This window comes from Erithacus rubecula (genome assembly GCF_903797595.1).
Source record: "Erithacus rubecula genome assembly, chromosome: 2".
NCBI classification, from domain to species: domain Eukaryota; kingdom Metazoa; phylum Chordata; class Aves; order Passeriformes; family Muscicapidae; genus Erithacus; species Erithacus rubecula.
Genome location: NC_136685.1, coordinates 34,167,842 through 34,185,767, shown reverse-complemented (window position 1 = coordinate 34,185,767; position 17,926 = coordinate 34,167,842). Strand labels below are relative to the sequence as shown.

Below are 17,926 nucleotides of genomic sequence, written 5' to 3'. Positions count from 1 at the left end.
GTAACAAATTAGTTTTAATCCTGTATGAGGTCTAGTATGGATGTGTACCTTGGGACACAGACTCTGCCCTACTGAGTTCAATCAGAAACTATGCAGAGGCTATGAAGGATTAAGAGCTTATTAAATAACCTCCAAGATTGCTTACACATTCTTCAAACACTTAACTGACCTTCCAAGAAAGTCAGTCTGAGTAAGCATGAAAAGACCTGGCCATAAATAAACCCTGTATCCTTCTTTTTAAGCAGTTGTATTTCTAGATATATCTAAAAGTTGATGTAAGAAAGTTGTGCAGCTTCATATAAAGGCTGACCTGGCAACCCCAGAGATTTGGAATTTTGACCTGCCAATCCTACTTCCTCATCACTGATCACAAAGCACAGTATTTCTGTTGTGTATGAAAGATGTTATACAGAACTATACATCTTGGTCTTGTATTTTATTATGCTCCACAAAGTGATACATTGGGCAAGTTATTTCTGCTCTTCAAAGACATTCTTAAAATTTTACCTTTAAGAAGCTGTCATTTGTCAGCAGTGCAACCTGTTTCCCTGACTCTTGCTTTTCCACATGCCTTATGGCAAGAAAAAAAAAGAAAACAACATAAAATTATAATGTAAAGGAAGATTCTAGGGTAGAAAACATTTAAAATACTTATGCTGCTATAAGGAATACATTATCTTTCTTTGGAAAAAAATAAAAAAGGACAGTCAAATCCAACAAGTTGAAAGGCCACACCAAAACCCTAGAGATTATGCCTTAAATCAGCTTTACAAATTCAAAAGTGATTTATGGTTATTTGTCAGAACAATTTGTTTCTGTATTAAGAACAAGAAGAAAAAAAAGGAAATTCAAGTGGTTGCACATCACAGAAGCTGCACTCTCTAGTCTAGAACATTAAGGTTTCCTGAAATTATTTAGAAATGCCTTCTGTTTGATCAATTTACCTTTGCTATAGAAACGTGCACAAATGAGCTATAGTGTTCACAGAGCTACATTTACAGATTCTTTCAATCTTTTCTAATGCCAACTCAAGACACGATTGTCCAAAAATATTTCCACCTTTACCTTCTAAAAGAGGGCAGTCTCCGAATGTTTTCACACTGATCATGTGATAAAGAATAAGCTCTCTTCTTAATATCTTCCACTTGGCAACACAGTACACTGAGGGGCTGGGAATAGAAGTGCTCCACAATACAGAGCTGAAAAACAAACCAAGAACTAGGGATGTTAATAAAATTAAATCTCCCTGCTATATCTACCTTTTAATGCTTTCTTGCTACTACATTGCACATACAATGATAGTAATGGTACTTCTTTAAAAAACATTAATTACAATTCATAAATATTCCCTAAGTCACTACAGGACATTGACTATATAATTGCAAACAGTCACATAATTCACCTCTTTGCTATATATGCTATGCATTTTCAGTATCTCAACTTTTCCCCCCTCTTATGTAACATCACACCTAGATATAATGACATGATGGTGATCTCTTGTATCTACCACTTCAAAAATCTGATCTGAAATTGCTTCATCCTTGAATGCTTTTAACACATGAGGACACAACCATACACTGTCAGGTCTAAAACCTGTATTTGCATGTCAGGTCAATGGATGAGTACTAAATTTTGATGACTCTCTTTCAAATAAGAGGAGCTATGAAAGCTCACAAGGGTCTGTTTTCAGTTACTATGGCCAGGATACTCCTCCTGGCCACAAGTAATCATTGAATCTTGTATATCAAAAAAAAAAGAGAAATTCTGTAAGTATATGATATTAAAAGGGCATGTTTTACTAGCAGGTTCACACATGGAACTAGGCAGGAAAGGAACTATTTCACAATCCTGCATTAAACAGATGACAGGGGCTACAAATTCTTCAGAGAACTCTTGTCTGCAGTCCACAAAAGCTACAAGGAGACCTAGACAGAGAAATACATCTAGATATGAGGAACTATGTAAGACAATACAAACTTAACTATCATGATCTGTAGAGACTCTTTTTGAAAACCCCCTGAGCTCTTCCACTTTGTCTCCTGAGAGAGGGTAAATGTAATTCCCACATTGCTGCATAACTGCTTGGAGCACAAGTATTACTCTGAGGCACCAAATAAATACCCCTGCAGCTCCTATTTCCCTGAAAAGGCAGGAAAGTCTGCATACTGAACATGTGCCAGAGGAGTTCAGGTGAGGAAGAGACAGTGCTGTAGCCTACTCACACCAAGACAAACCAGTCCAAGGTAGTCCCTATAAATGATCAGAACTGGGGAGCTCTGCCAGAGGTGTTAGAAAATTAATCTATAGCAAAATGCAGCTCTTTCTGCCCACTAAGCCTGGTCACTCTTTTAAATGTAATCTTAAAATAGCATGGGTTTTGTGACAGAGTAAGCTTTTATTTGCTTCCTACAGTTTGCTCTTAAACCTTTATCAGTAAGGATTTTAAAGTATCCATCTGCTCACAGATCCAAACTGTTTTCAAAAGATATTTTTTTCATGCAATTCAGCAATACTAGGACCTAAGAAATCTTTCAGTGCCTAGTAATTAGTCTTTGTTTTCACAACCATAATTTGAATTCTTGTTACCACTGCCTACCTGAAATCCTTTGATGAAATTCTGAACAGAAAAGTCATGGTACAGGAATATGTTGATGAGAACCTGCAGAACTTTTTCTCCCAGTTTAAAGGGAAACTGGGATGTCAGAAGCAGCTAAAAGGGAGATAAAAACAAAAAGTACCCATAGCAGAAATTTTCTCCTGAATTCAAATCAGTAAAACATATATACAACTTGATACAACTCTTAGTATGTGTTAACATTCAACTGAGATACTAAATACACTGCCAGCTCCTAAAAACAGTATTTCTACTAAAATATCCATGCAAAGTTAGATTTTCAGTTGATTTTACCACACTTTCATAACTACCTTTCACTAATACAACATTTCAAGTTAATTTGCTTAATGCTATTTTTAAAAAATTACAAATAGAACTAAGACTGCTGTAATAAACAATTATACCACTACTTTCAGTATGTGTAACAGAGACTTTGGAAATCCTGTCTACCAAGAATCCACAGGCACAACATTTAGATGGCTTGAACATATGGATAATTCAGCTAATGTCTGACAGGTGGCAAAACTCATGCTGAATTTTATTTTTTAGAATTTTAGCTAAGTTTCAAAGCTATTTTTTTTCTGGAACAAAGTAGAACTGAAATCACAGCTTGACTTTAATGAAGAAGTGTGAATGTCAAAGTGTAATTGCACAAGGCAATGCATATGAAAGATGAAAGCAGGTGTGTGTGTGTCTCAGTATGAGAAAGGAGTCTCAGTATTGCATTACTCTGCAGCTGCAAGCAGAAATATCTGAAATCCACAGCTTTCAGGAACAGAGTCCTTTCCAAAACCTTCAGACAAACCTGCATTCAAAGGCCACACATGTAAACAGTGCTTCAACACACACACACACACACACACACACACACACTCCTCATTTCTATTTAGAAAGGGAATTACCTTGTCAATTATAGTAGACAGGTGCTCCTTACAGGAAAGGGACTGGAAAAGCTCTATGCACAGCAGAGAGGAAACTGAGTGAGGAAGCAGTCTGTGGATAATCATTGGTGATGTAGCAATTCCAAAAATCAGCACTAGAGGTAATTCATGGATATGCTGACTGGATAATGGGGGAAGGAAAATAAAAAGTAATAGTTACATTATGGAATCTTGTGTAACAAATGCATTATGCTCCCAATACAGCACTGAATTTAAATGCAGAGAGGGGTAAATTAAAGAGATTTGCTGCTGGTAAACCAAAAGAGGAATTGAAAAGAGAAAATTAAAAAGAAAGGATGCTATTTAAAACCCTAAAGTAGGTAAAAAATCAAATTCCATTTTTGGATTTACATTTCAGAAAGTGGCACAAAAAGCATAATTTCAGTTCTTGTGGTGATGCTACCTTCCCAAAAAGTTATATTCAGAGAACTAAGTCTTATAATTGGATTTTTTCAAAGATACATAGGAAAGACAAGAAGACACATTAAATAGGTAACAGCCAAGAAAATTCTCAAGATTTACCATTTAATAAATTCAAAATAAATATGAAACATCTCCAACATCTGTATTCGAATCACACTTTAAAAAAATTTCCAACTTCTCCAGATTATCTTCCTCTTCAAATAATTTTTGAGTATTTGCTTTAGAACTGAAAATCAAGACTGAATGTGTATTCCTTGAGGACAGCATACAATTGATATAAAATACAGTGTTTTCAGTATCATGTCATCATTATTTTTCATTTTTAATTGTTTCAAGGAGGTACAAAATATGCTATCTTAAATACCTCCTACATTAAAATTTTCCTTTGTTTTTGCCACAGCAACCTTCTGACTTTGGATTTTAACTGTTATCCCACAATTACTTCATTTCTCTAACTCCTGAAAAGAAATTGCTGAAGACAAACATAAAACCAATAAACTTCATTATTACTGTCCACTGTTGATAACCTTAGAGAATCTTAGAAAGGAATCAGAACTAGGGATTAACAAATCAGAGGAACCTCTCACATTCACCCACTTCACCCTTATTATTAAACATGTTTAAGACTGAGATGAAGATAACACAAGCAATACAATTTCTTGATGGCACAGCAAGTTAACTGCCTAGGCCCTGTTTAGAAGTAACATCAGGTGCACACACACTGCAGCCCCAATTTTAACAGCTCCAACTGTAGTTCCAACTTGGGCACTTAAGTGCAAGATGCTCTTTTTGGAGAGCAGCAGGAGTTTTTGATTAGCATGCCCAAGATTACATTAAGGAAGACAAGCTAGAGAAGAACAGAAGTACAGGAGTACCTGAAATAGTCAGCTGCTGATTACAGATCCTGGTCAGCTGGGAAAGTTTTATATACACCCCTACTAGTGAGCTTAGTGACCTTGAAGCAGCAGCATTACATCAGTAGTCACACAAAAATACATTCTGCAAACAATTTTAAAATACCTAGATATCTTAAAAATTTAGTTTCACATTCAAAAAATTCTGCAACAACTAGTACCAGTAAATACTACTATGAGAAGAGCCACCTCTTACCTCAACTGGCCCTTAAGCATTCTGGTTCACAGTCTCATGTTTAGCTTTAGCATAATTTACCCCTAAAAGCTAGCAAGTAGTTTTTTGCTCAATCACTGCTGTGAAGAAGCCACACCAATATTTGATTCCAATGCTTCACTGGCCTCACTGCTACATTTCAAATAGAAAATGGGTCAAGGAGTGGAAGAACTGAAGTTCAAGTCACATTACCTGCTGATGACTATGAACTCTTGAAGAACTTTTGTGGTGAAACTTTCCATGTCTTTGAATATGACTACAATTGGAGGAGATTGCCAGTGTCTAGAGGAGGAATTTCTTTTTTTGCTTGGAGTTTCAGAATCTGTTTTCTTTAAAGCCATTAATTAAACATTACTAGACAGAAGCCAGCAAAAGAAAAGACTGAATCACATCTATGATATTATAATACTCCAAAGTGACATGACTGACTTTTTGTCAGCTGTATTTATTATTAGCACCTAGAACTGCCCTTTTTCTTCCTTCTGTTTGACACAGCATGAAGTACAAAGAATAAATAGATTTTAAACACAATCCAACACTGACAAGAAATGCCCTGAGAGGCAGAACTGGTGGGATTCTGTTGGGAAAGAGGGAGAAGATTTGAATTGTGTACACAGACATTGCTTATTTCCTGTATCTTTACCCAGTAATAAAAAGAGCATGCAGTCAGTACACTTTGGTTTATCACACTGCCCCGATGAAGTCATCAGAAAATCAGTTTTAACTTGTATTTGTGACAAAAACAAAACTTAAAACTTCAATAGCTTTAGCAAACACAAAGACACAAAAATATTTTGAAAGTAATTTCCTTACTGCTTGCCAATGTAGTGTGGGCTGCAGATGACATCATGGCTCATGAGCACTGATACAGTACCTTTGCCCTGGATGGCTGTTCTTCTGTAAAGTTTTGTTTTAATAAACAAAATATCTCAGCACTCCTGGGAGAAAAGCATTTGGCATGAAGCTGATACTGCATTTTAAGCTTCCAGCTCCCAATGAAACATATGACTAAACAATACTTCTTGCTTGTGTTTCAGAATTGACATTAATACATCATCAGTACCTAACTCCACATTTGTTCTACGTGTCACACATTATATTCAAATCGCCTCAAGATCACATTATTTTTTAGTATTACACTAAAAATTAACTTCTGGCATTTTCTTACAGAAAGCTAAGCTATTAAATTTCTGTTTTAAACACATCTAAAGGTCAGGTGTTTTCATAAACTGGGGTTAAAAAACTGCCAACAACATACCTTTTTTACACTCTCATACCAACTGATAAGAGAAGACATTGAACAACGTATTTTATTCCGTGAAACCTGCACACATTCCTCATCTTCCAGTGAGTCCACATCTATATCACAGTTCATCAGCTGCCCCATCAGCTTCTGCATCAGATTTTTTGTGCCTTCACAAAATATTTTTAGAAACATGGTAATGACATTTGGTTATCTCTGGTGACAATTCTCCATCTCCTACTATAAGAAACTACCTCAAAGTTATTACTCATTATTTTCCACATCTCTAATTATTCTCCTGCTCTCTGCACAATGCACATCTCATGCTCCTGAAAGCATTACTGACATGCATGCTGTTGATGCAATTGGCCTAGATGGCAACAACTGAGGTTAAGATGCTTGTTTTCCATCTTTACCTGACCTCTAGCCATATACTTTTAAGAGTGACCTAGAAACAAATAAGGCAGGCACTCCACAGAACTGAGTCTGATGCCATGTGTGATTTTAATCTTTTTTCTTTAAAAATAAAAAGGAGCATGGAGGCTGGGACAATTTTATTCTACCCATTCTCTCACTAAATAATGTGACTGTAAGCATTTAAAAAGTGGAACACATCATCCACTATCCAATTAAACAAGAAAACTAACCTACAACATCAACAAGGCAATGCACAAAGCAGCATGGCCTTAACTGTTATGCCACAGCTAAGTAGCATTTCAATCTTCACTGTTTTAAACTGAACTGGATACCTCTCAAAATAGAGTAGGACTAATGCTCTGGTAACATAGGTTTGAGCAAGTCTTTGGAAAGTCTTCAGGATCCCTCTGTCCAATTCTCTTAAATTAAGGGTCAAAGCTAGAATTCCTAGTTAATTGATATTTTATTCAAAAGAAGCAGCTATACTAATGCAGTATTTACCTGGGCAATCTTTGGCTTCCAGCAAGGCTACATAAGGAGTAATATTATCCTGAAGGACATCTGAGAGACCTCTGAAAGTCAAGTCATGGTCTGTAACATTTACACCTAGAATAAAATATAAAAAAAAAGGACAAAATTTTAAGAGCATTTTTCCCATGACATGTCAGCACAATGAATGAACAGTAGACAAAAAACACAAGATACAACCCCAAATATTTAAGGAAAGAATGAAAAGTATCACATCAGCGATGAGGAAAGATGAAAAATTAGTACAAGATTAGACATACATGTTGACAGCCCCTGATTAAGAGAAACAGGGAGTCACTGTGAATACCCTTCATCATATAGCTTAGTGGGGTATTTAAAGAAGGTTTTCTCAAGGGTGCAAAACTGCAAGAAGCAGGACTGGTTTTCTAACATCCCTCAGAAGCCTCCACAGCCATGTAAGGCCTGCAGACACCTTCTCTAGAAGAATACTGTATCCATACCTGGATCCTCTCATGGCTCATGTAAAGAGGAAAACTACTGTAAATGCTGTGAAACTCAGTCTGAATTCACTTTGAACTACATAGTATGTAATGCTTTGTTAATATCCTTAAACAGTGAGAAAAAAGTAGAAGCCCCTCTAGGAAGCAATTCAGAACTTCGTTCACACATGTATTTGAAGCCACAGTTTTTCACTTTCCATTACCTACAAAAGTAGAGTACTTTCCAGTCTTTGTTAGTGTCTATATGACAAGTTTGAGGTACAGGCCTGATTTTAATTTGCCTAAAATAATACACTGAAAATGTAATCAAATCACCTTGAATCAGGTTTAGGATTTATAGGTACAAACCTCTGAAAGAAAGGAGAAGGGAAGAAAAAAAAAAAAGGATTTCAGAACATCACTAACTTCATCTCCAGCTATTTTCTTCTCCCTCTGCTCTTTTCCCAGGATAAAGACACTACTTTCCCACATGTAAAAAGATGTACTGCAAGAACACATATCAGAAATACAGAAGCTGTATCATGGTTAAGTTGCAGAAACCATCAAACATGCTGGTGGCAGAAATGGGGATGTGATCAAAGTTATCTCCAGTGCCTGGAACAAAAAACCTCAAATCACTACCAGCTGTTTAAGAGAGACCTGCAAGGGAGTTGTTGACTTACTGGACTATTAAGCAACATAGACAAAAGGGGAAGGAGGTTTTATCTGACTTTCTTCTCCCCACCCAATCTCTTCTGTTGACATGTTTGAGGCTGATATTGCTCACAGTAATTGCTGGAACTCAGTAAGTTTCTTTGATGTGAGTCTCAATGTGAATTTCAATCAGATGTACATTACAAAAAATATTTTTAAAAAAATTACCTAAGACAAGAGCTGCAGTAGGGATTTCTCTGAACTTCATCCTGCAAGTCCATTCTGTTGTCTTCTCTTGAAAGTTTGAATGAGACCGGCTCAAAAAGCTCACCAGATTCTCAAGCAACTGCTTATTCAAGTCTTCCTGTATTTGCTGCAAACATACACAGAGAGAAGTCATCTATAAAAATGTGAAAACACCACTGCATCTTCCTTTTTCTACTCCTTTCCTGCACAATCTTTAACCCTTAAAACTCCAGAGCTTTAAATCTTCCTGTGATCTATAAACCACACTAACTTATTCATTGTGTGGCAAACAGAGACATTTCCCATCTTGGAACATCTGGTCAAGTGCCCCAAGAATAATTTGAAAAGTAAGTGAGCTTACACCACAGGCTTTAAAAGAGAAAAAAACAACATACTGACAAGCCTCAGTGACATAGGCAGAAAAAAACAATATAATTAGTTTCTGGAACAATGTTCATGGAAATTCCTATTCTTCCTTCTCACCTTACAAAACAACTGTAAAATTTTTCTGAGAGCAAATATTCCGCTCCTCCAAATCTAATTTGGGATGAAAGAAATAAAAATAGTAATAAAGGAAATAATGAAATATGTTTTATAGGAAAAAATACTAAACCACATGACTCCCATGTTTGCTATAATGTCTTTAGACATTCAGGATGATTTCCACACAACAATTTGTACAAGCAGGAACGCATGAAAAGGTGAAAGAAAGCAGAGTGGGGATAGAGATAAAACTTTTAAAGGCAAATATATGTCAGCAGCATTTTGTATTTCCTTTTTTTAAATCTGTATGACTTTGAAAATCTGTCCATAAACCAAGATATGCCTTCATCTAGAAGAGACAAAAAAATCTCCTGTACTCTGAAGTTCAGGATATCAATATATGTAGTCTAGAATGAATGTTAGAAACAAGATTAAACCCTTGCTCCAAACAAAATAATCATCAAGATTTATTAGCAACAAAAAGTGACACACAGAGCTGTGAGCTTGATATTAAGCAAAGTGGCAAAGGTCATCTCTAGCAGCATTGAAGAGGCCACTATCAAAGAGTGACGGTCACATCTCCAGGAGATTGCACATGATGCCTGCTCAATAGCCTGAACTGCATTTCCATAATACAGAAGGACTTCTGTTGGTCTCCTAAGCAACTGATAAAACTGTACACAAAGTAATTTTAGTCTTTTCATCCTCTGGTTATTGAAGAATATTTTTCTGGCCGTTCTGATGTTGATTGTGCAGCTCTGAACTCTCACTTCATAAATACTGTGCAACTCAGGTCAAATTGTAACATGACATTTTTGAAAGAATTTACACCATCTGCATTATAGCACCACTGTAGCAACTCCTGTATTACCACAGATCCTTCAACAATCCTCTGAGCTTCTGTTTCAGATTCCACCAAACTCTGAACTTCCTGTGATCACTATTGTTTTTGCTAAGCTGACCTAACAAGAACCTCAATTCTTACTCTGCATGATTACAGAATATATTATTTTTTCCATTGTGCACTTGTGACAATGGAATTCAGTCTGGCATAGCATTTCACATTTACCTAGGTTCCTTAAAATACATCAGTCTTTTCTTGTCTAAACAACTTTGTTACTAGCATTGTTTTGATAATGTTCCAGAAAGTTCATCAGGCTGCTCTGCATCTCAAATGACCAAGTCACTTATTTACATGGATTCTCACTCTGGAAAAGTCACAGGAACTGGAAGTTCAGTTACTGCCACAACACCAGGTTTCATCATGACTACTTGTTATGTGGTCTGAAAATCATTATCTTCATATTAGAGCAAAAATTACTGTATTTTAGCCCTGCACTTTGCCTTTTTGTTTCTAGACCATATCCTGCTAGAATGAAATCTTGTCACACAGGAGAAGAATGTTTCTGTAAGCCCTTGATGAGATTTATCAAAGAAATTTGCAAGACCACTTCTGACAGCAGGGTCAAACTGGGATACATTGCAATACTGAAACCAAAAAAAGTCCAAAATTCCACCTTCCCAAAACAAAGAGCAGTTCCTGCCACACTTTTGTCAGCTTTTCACTTGTGATAAGTGTGAAAGGACATCATCACCAGATGACACATGGTGCTGCCACAGGCCAAGAGTGCTCTATAACAAAGTGCCTTGGAGGGCAAATCCTCTTCTGAATACCTCAGGCAGATACCAGAGAACCAGGAAAACACCAGCACAAGCACAAAGCCTGCCAACAAATTAGCAGGTAGCAGGGCCCTGGCAAAACCTTTGGAGAATGTCCTGCTAGGCTCCCTTAGCACACTAGCAGAGCCCCTAGAATAAAAGCCCAAACCAACAAGCCACATGCTTCCCACATACTCTGCCATGGATCAGGCTTGCTACACCAGGGTTTGAAAACATGTGAGAAATGGAATCCTGACTAGCTAAAGCCCTCACCTACCTGGTCTGACCTCACAGATGATGCTGCTCTGAAAAGTTCAGACTTGAGACCTGCTAAGGCCCCTTCCAACCTAAATTACCACACTATTTTACATGTAAGAACAACCACCAGCTCCACATTTGCCAACAGTGGGATAAAAGGATGATGATTTAAAACTCAGAAGGAAAGTTATTCCAGATACACCAGAAGTAGTATGAAGAAAATTCTCTGTGCAGTAGCTGAAATAACTGGAGGCAATCTGCCCCAGGGCAATTCAAACTCTAAGGAAATGCTCCTATCAATATGTCAGTATAGGAGGAACTGTCTTCCATCAGGAGGAATAAGGTCAGAAGAAAGTATCTAGAAAACTCCTAACAGTCTCAAAGAAAACAAGAGTTGGAACAGAATTAGAGGAATTTAACAGCTTAGCCCAAGGGTCCAGATTTTAAGCCTCATCCATCTGGCTTCTACTGCACATCCCAAAACAAACATTGGGGAAAAAAAATTCCTAATGTATATGGAGCCAAAGAGCAGGCAGAGGAATATGGAATATTTGCCCAGAATTCATGACACTGAATAGAGGAGGGGAGGAAATCTCTGCTGTGGGAAGCAATCATTCATACTATAATGCAAGCCAGCTGGCTATAGGGACACAGCAACAGCATGCCATGTAATACAAAACAGTCAGGAGGCCACATTTCAGTATGAAATTAACTCTGACACCATTCACACCATCCATACTAATTCAACAGGCTGTATTTGCAGTGGTGTCATTCTGTATTTGACATCCATGCAGCTATGTTAACATAAATCCACTGTGAATCCTGGGCTGCTGTGTATGAATTCTGGACCACTGAGGTCAGGACCAGACTAACCCTGAGAGGGCTGCAAGCATTAACTAAATTGTAGCAACAGTATGCCAGGAGAAGAAAAGTAGGAAGAGAAGCTTAGAAGCAGCAGCCTGAAGCAGCAAAAGTGAACAGTTCTGTGGTTACAAGTAATGTGTACTTGATGCATTCATTATTACTACTTCATATTCTGGACAGTCAATATTTCTGGCCCTCCTATTGCTTTAACTAACTGCTGTGCACTTTTAAGCATGTCAAAAAGATCCCCAGAAACAAAGAAGCAGCATTATTACAGCAATGTAACAAACACCACTTCAGTGTGAGGCACAAGACTCACCTGTGTTTCAGATTTGACCTGGTTCCATAGAGACTGACAAGTGACAAACCGTAGCCCAGTACCCTCTGAATCATCACCCGGGATTCTGAAATCATGACCTGGAAACACAGAAAGCAAAGGAAAGCACAAATAAGCTCATGAAAACAAAACATTTCTTTTCCTGAGAATAAAACAAAGCACCAAACCATACATTTATATTTCAGGGAGAAAACTTTTCTCTTAAGGAGTTAATTAATTGCTGGTATTTGGTAGAATAAGCAAGGGAACAAGCAGAATCTATTACCCAAGTATGCAGGCAAAACAAAGAAGTCTTCTATCTCAAGTCCCACATAAGCTAAAGATCAAATCAGAGCAAATAGCCTTTATTATTAAACTAAAACAAACATCATCATCATCATCCTTCTCTGTTTTCACCAAGCTTTGTGGGTCCACTTAGCTGCCATTCAAGCACCAGCAGTGGCTTGATCTCTGGAAAAGAGCCAGTTGATGAGCATACTCTTCTGAAGCACTAAACCCACCCAAAACAGGTCTCTAAATGACAAATGAGAGACACCTCCCTACCTCCATTTTCATTGTCTCTCCAATCACCTCATTCATATCCCTAAGAAAAATCACTCAGAATACATAACCAACTCTGATTACACAGATCTTAGACTTTTAGTTGAAGAAAATCCAGCCACCCCATTATCTTGTAACATATCCAGGCATAATATCCTTATTTTCACTACCAAAACTCAATTTATAGGTGCAAAAGTCCTCAAAAGGGGTTTTGTGGGGTGTGCCAGTATTATCAACTATTGATGGGGAGGAGTTTCACAACTAAAGCTTCATTTTGGACTGGGCTTCTAGACTGGACAGACACACATCCAAGCACATGATTTAGAACACCACTCTAACCAACTGCTGTTAAAAGCCAAACCAGCTCACTTCTGCCTCTCTTTTACAGCTAGTCCAGCCAAATTTACTTCTCCATCTCAAAGCATTTGCTAACTAGAACAATATGCTTAGCAGTTTATCCAAGCATTTCTAATCTTGCAAAAACAAAAACATAATATCCAATAAGGGGTAAAATTTCAATATGGTGTAAACGCACAGGCCTTGGTTGTTGCAATAATAAAAATCTGGCCTCATTACTTTGCTTTCCATCTTTTTCATATAAATTGCCACATATTTTGACAGCTCTAGTGATGATAAAAGTAGTTTAACCTAGGAATAAAAACAGTGAGTTTCCCAACTGAGTCTCAAATAGCAATTATTTAACAGGCATTATTTCTGGTTCCAAGAAGAGTCAGTCCTCAAATGAAAACTGACCTGCATACACATCTAGAGAAAATGTATACAGCAAATACCAATGGGCAGAAACCACAAATGGCATTTCTTCCTTCTTTTCCATAAGAAACTTACAAAAAATATTCAGAATTTAAGATTCATGCATGGGATATAATTTCTGACTCTCACAGCTTAAAAATGGCTCATTCAGACCTTCAGGTGAATTGTTTTTGTATTACAAAAAAACTTGTATTAGCATGGTAAGGAGTTCTCTTGTAAAAAAAAAAAAAATGGTGCAAGGACAAAGATGGCTATGCAGTCCGGATTGCTGGAGGTGAAAAAGGCCCAGCATTTATTCTAGCCAATAATTTGCTTTCATCCCTCCAAAGAAATGAGTTTTCAGCAATCAAGGAGTAAGAGAAAACACAGCTATGACAGAACTCATGATAAGAACTCAATCAGATGTGATGAACCTTTCAGGACTAACCATTCTCAAAAACAGAAACATAAATGAAAATGCACTAACCTGTTTTCTCAGACAATCTTTTCTTCTTGGTAGTTGGTTTAAAAACAAAGCAGCCCTAGAGAACAGAAAAAACCACAGACTTCAATACAAAAATCAATCTGACTGGCTCCAGAGGCCACTTTATTGTTCTTTTATTTCAGTGCTCCATTAAACCAATAATTTGCACTGAATTGCCAGCCTCTTAAGAATATCAAGTTACATACTGCTCCTTTATATTTCTGTTTCAAACTGGAACACTAGTGGAAGCAGTAAGCCAGCACACTTGTTAGGAATTTTTTCATCTTCCCACTATGTTTTGCAATTCAACCATCAACTGGGCCAGCAGCAGAATCTTTAAATGTCTCAAAACCTCCAACAGGTTCAGAATTAAAAGGAAATTAATCCCTGGGGACACATCAGTACAGTTTTCTCAGTACAGCTTCAGTTAAAGACAAACCAAAAGGCAAGAGGCTGAGACAAATGGAAAACACAATCCAGAACAATGTAATTAGTATTATGAAGTCACTTATAAAAGGAAATTTTACATGCCCAAGCCACAGTGAACTGCATCCCAACTCAAAAAAAATAGATGGTTAGAAGCAGAATGACAAATGGTTGGGAAAGGTTCATACAAATCCCTCTGTTCCAAGGAATTCCTGTACAGAGAAGTAATCTCCCAGTTAAACCTATTTCAACACACAAGTATTAAGTTTTGAGTTCTTTAAGTTTTTATTTTCTTCTAGAACATAAGAAATTTCTTCCTCAATCCTCTCTATAGAAGCTCATCTCTTTTGAAGAGTCATAAAGATTTCCTATATATCAGAAATCACATGCACTGCCCAACTCTCACTATGAGGTTCATACACCAGAGGTATGTTCAATTTTGCTCACAGTCACCAGTCTGTTGAGTAACTTCAGACAGGTTATTTCCTTTCTTACACAAATAAAAAACTGCAGTAAAACACCAACATTTACATTGACCCTCTCTGCAAAACAGCTTCACAAACTGGAGATGCCTTCAGATACATTCAATTTTACCATGTATATTAAGGACCATTTAAAAACAGCTGGACAAAAGTAGAGGTTATTCTACAAGTGCTAAACAATCTGGAACAATTCCACTGCAAAAAGGTGTCCTACAGATTTATTTGTGCTGCTGCATGCACAAATGGGATTGGTCACAGTAAGTATAAATCATGTACACAAAAGGAGAATGGATGCTTAATCAAACCAAACACAAATACTGCTGAATGTTTTGCAAACACTGGCTTTTCCACACCACTGCATGTGGAAGAGACTGGAATATAAAACTGCAAAGAAGTATTATACATAAGATGTGGGAGGCAAGGTGAGGGGACATGATTCACTGCCAAACTATCAGGCCATAGCCATTGTCAAAAGTGCAATCCACCTGTTCCACATTAAGTTTTAGGTTTGTTTGGAAGCACTCCACTTCTGGAAGTGATAACCTGTACAGAGCTTTCCACACCAAAGGAAGCAGCTGCATACCACAACTCAGTGAAAAACAATGGAAGGGGCGGGAGCCTTCCTGTGACGATAAAACACACGCTGTGAAGCACTGCTGCTGTCCGCTGTGTGATCAAGAGAGGAAATTAGTTACATGTTTCAATCCAACATTTCGAGTCTCGCTATTCATTGTCACTCTGGTGAATGCACTATCCCTACTGCCCGCTCTGAACACAGCCCACATAAAAGCTTTCAATTCGGAAACATCAAGGCAATAACAGACATTTAAAATTACACGTGGGGGACAGCGCTTTTAGTTCTATCAGTTTTGGGGCGAGGGAGCGGGTGGGTGAAGCAATGAGTGTGGCAGCGAGCAATGCCGGCAGGCAAAGCCCACAGCAGCCCCGGCTCTGCTCCCAGGTCACTCCCGGGAGGAATGGGTGCTCCCAGGTCACTCCCGGGAGGAATGGGTGCTCTGAGGTCACTCCCGGGAGGAATGGGTGCTGCTGTGACACTGGGGGGTCACTCGCGGCTCACGCTGTGGCTCTAGGGCTGCCCTGTGCAGGGACAAGGGCTGCACTCGCCGTCCTTGTGCTCCCTCCCACCCCAGGACACTCCCCGATTCTGTGGGGCTGCGCTGAGGGCAAAGCGCGGCCGGGCACGGATGAGGAGCCAGCAGGGCTTTGGGAAGGGGCGGGCAGCGGAACAGGGAGCCTGGGCACCAGGGAGGCGGGAAGGGAGCGGCTGGATGAGGCGGGAAGAGGAGCGGACGGTGCCGCGGGTCCAGCCTCCGCGCAGGCCGCGCCGCTCCCGGGGAGCCCCCCCGCTCCATCCCGCTCCTCACCTTGGATACGGAGCACGTGCTCATGTCGCCCCGCGCCCGCCGGTACCGGAGAGCAGCAGGAGCAGCAGGAGGAGGAGCTCCCGCGCCCGCGCGCTCCCGACGCACCGCCCACCTCCCTGCGCGTCCCCGCGAAGCTGCCCCCCACCCACTTTCCCTGAGCAGTGGTACGGCCCCCTCCGCGCTGCTCCGCGCGGTTCCTCCACCCTCGGCTCAACCAATAGCCTCCTCCTCCCCCTGTAACCTGAGAATGGTAGGGCCCAGCCCGCCCCCGGGCGGGCGGAAAGGAGCGGGGCGGGGGGGATAAGGGTCGGCCGTGGAGCTTCCGCCGGGCGGTGCGGCCATGGCAGCAGGTTCCTTCCGGAGGAGCATTGCTTCCCAGGTACGCACCGCTCCTCCCCACGGCTGGCGCGGAGCGGGAGCGCTCCCTGAGCCAGATGTCCCCTCCGTGCCCTCACAGCGGGCCCCCCCTGCCCGGGCGGTTCACAGTGGGCGCGACCCTGAGCGCGGGCTCGGCGCGCGCTGCCCCGCCCCTGCCCGGGCGCGCGTTGGGTTTCCCGCGGGATTGGGATGGAATGAGGGAGGAGTGCTGACCATCCCTAGAAGTGTTCCAGGCCAGTGGGAATGGGGCTCTGAGCAGCCTGGCCTGCTGTGGAACGTGTCCCTGCACATGCAGGGGTTGGAACGAGACGGTCTTTAAGGTCCCTGCTAATCCAAACCATTCTCGATGTCCATTATGTTTCGATGGGATCCTTCGTGAGAAAAAAAATAAATCCACTCTCTATGGTGTTTTGCCTTACCTTGTTTCTTGTTTTAACATCTCATAGGTTTGTATTTTATTGTCTTGTTCAAAATAGTTATGAAGTCTTTGCTTTTTTTTTTTTTTTTTACCTGGGTCGAAATTAGATTTCAGATATAGAAAGTGCATCACCCGTGGGTATTTAAAAAGGGAGCAGTATTTTTCCTTGGATCCTGGTCTTTTTACTTTAGTAATTTTTTTCTTTATTTTCAATTTAGCTTTCAAAAGTTTTGGATGTGCCACCAGAGAATCTAATTAAGTCCATATCTGCAGTTCCTGTCTCCAAAAAACGGTAGTTGTTTGCATGTTACCTTACAATGCTGGTCATGTTTTATTATTATTTTATGTCATGCCTATTATTGCAAAAGCTTAACAAGACTAAAGGGAAAAAAATACAGACAAAAGCCCCAAACCTTTTATACCAATGTAATTATAAGATAATTCAATCAAATTATTTAATTTTTTCAAGAAAGCTCAAAGTAAATACAATTGCTTGCAAGCCTGTATAAATTATTGGCAGTGCATGGATGGCAAATGCTTCAACACTGATTATCTGAATGTGAAACTCCTTAGAGCCAATGTGAAGTTATACAGGATTTTTTTTTAGTGTCCTGCTCAAGAGTTGCAATAATGTTAGCAAATACTTTTTATTTATTCATGAGCATAGTTTTTGTTTATTTTGTTTATTATTTTTGTTTATATCTTCTTTCTGATTGTATCAGAGCAAAGGTGATATTTGGCCTTCTAGTCCAGCTTTCTAAATTATAGAGACTCTTCAGATACTTGTGACTGGGTTATGATTGGCAATCATGTGCACAGTCAGCTTGG

General features: G+C 39.4%; 2 protein-coding genes across 6 annotated transcripts in view; one reads left to right on the top strand and one right to left on the bottom strand.

Annotated features, from left to right (window-relative positions):
• The window catches only part of ORC3 (origin recognition complex subunit 3), a 35,013-nt gene extending 18,488 nt beyond the window's left edge, over positions 1 to 16,525 (bottom strand). Inside the window, exons 1-11 of one of the 4 annotated variants that reach the window (XM_079326944.1) lie at positions 16,303 to 16,525; positions 14,013 to 14,067; positions 12,218 to 12,315; positions 8,617 to 8,761; positions 7,268 to 7,372; positions 6,365 to 6,519; positions 5,299 to 5,435; positions 3,517 to 3,676; positions 2,597 to 2,710; positions 1,066 to 1,199; positions 508 to 571 (exon numbers count right to left, since the gene is read on the bottom strand). In XM_079326944.1, coding sequence (XP_079183070.1) covers positions 508 to 571; positions 1,066 to 1,199; positions 2,597 to 2,710; positions 3,517 to 3,676; positions 5,299 to 5,435; positions 6,365 to 6,519; positions 7,268 to 7,372; positions 8,617 to 8,761; positions 12,218 to 12,315; positions 14,013 to 14,067; positions 16,303 to 16,326 — 1,191 coding nt within the window. In that variant the 5' untranslated portion in view covers positions 16,327 to 16,525. The other 3 variants (XM_079326945.1, XM_079326947.1, XM_079326946.1) reach the window with 3 other exon arrangements.
• Positions 16,526 to 16,543: 18 nt separating this feature from the next.
• The window catches only part of RARS2 (arginyl-tRNA synthetase 2, mitochondrial), a 29,713-nt gene continuing 28,330 nt past the window's right edge, over positions 16,544 to 17,926 (top strand). The window contains exons 1-2 of one of the 2 annotated variants that reach the window (XM_079327038.1): positions 16,544 to 16,681; positions 17,317 to 17,390. In XM_079327038.1, the coding sequence (XP_079183164.1) occupies positions 16,643 to 16,681; positions 17,317 to 17,390 (113 nt within the window). In that variant the 5' untranslated portion in view covers positions 16,544 to 16,642. The remainder of the gene's footprint in view (positions 16,682 to 17,316; positions 17,391 to 17,926) is intronic. The other variant, XM_079327039.1, reaches the window with a different exon arrangement.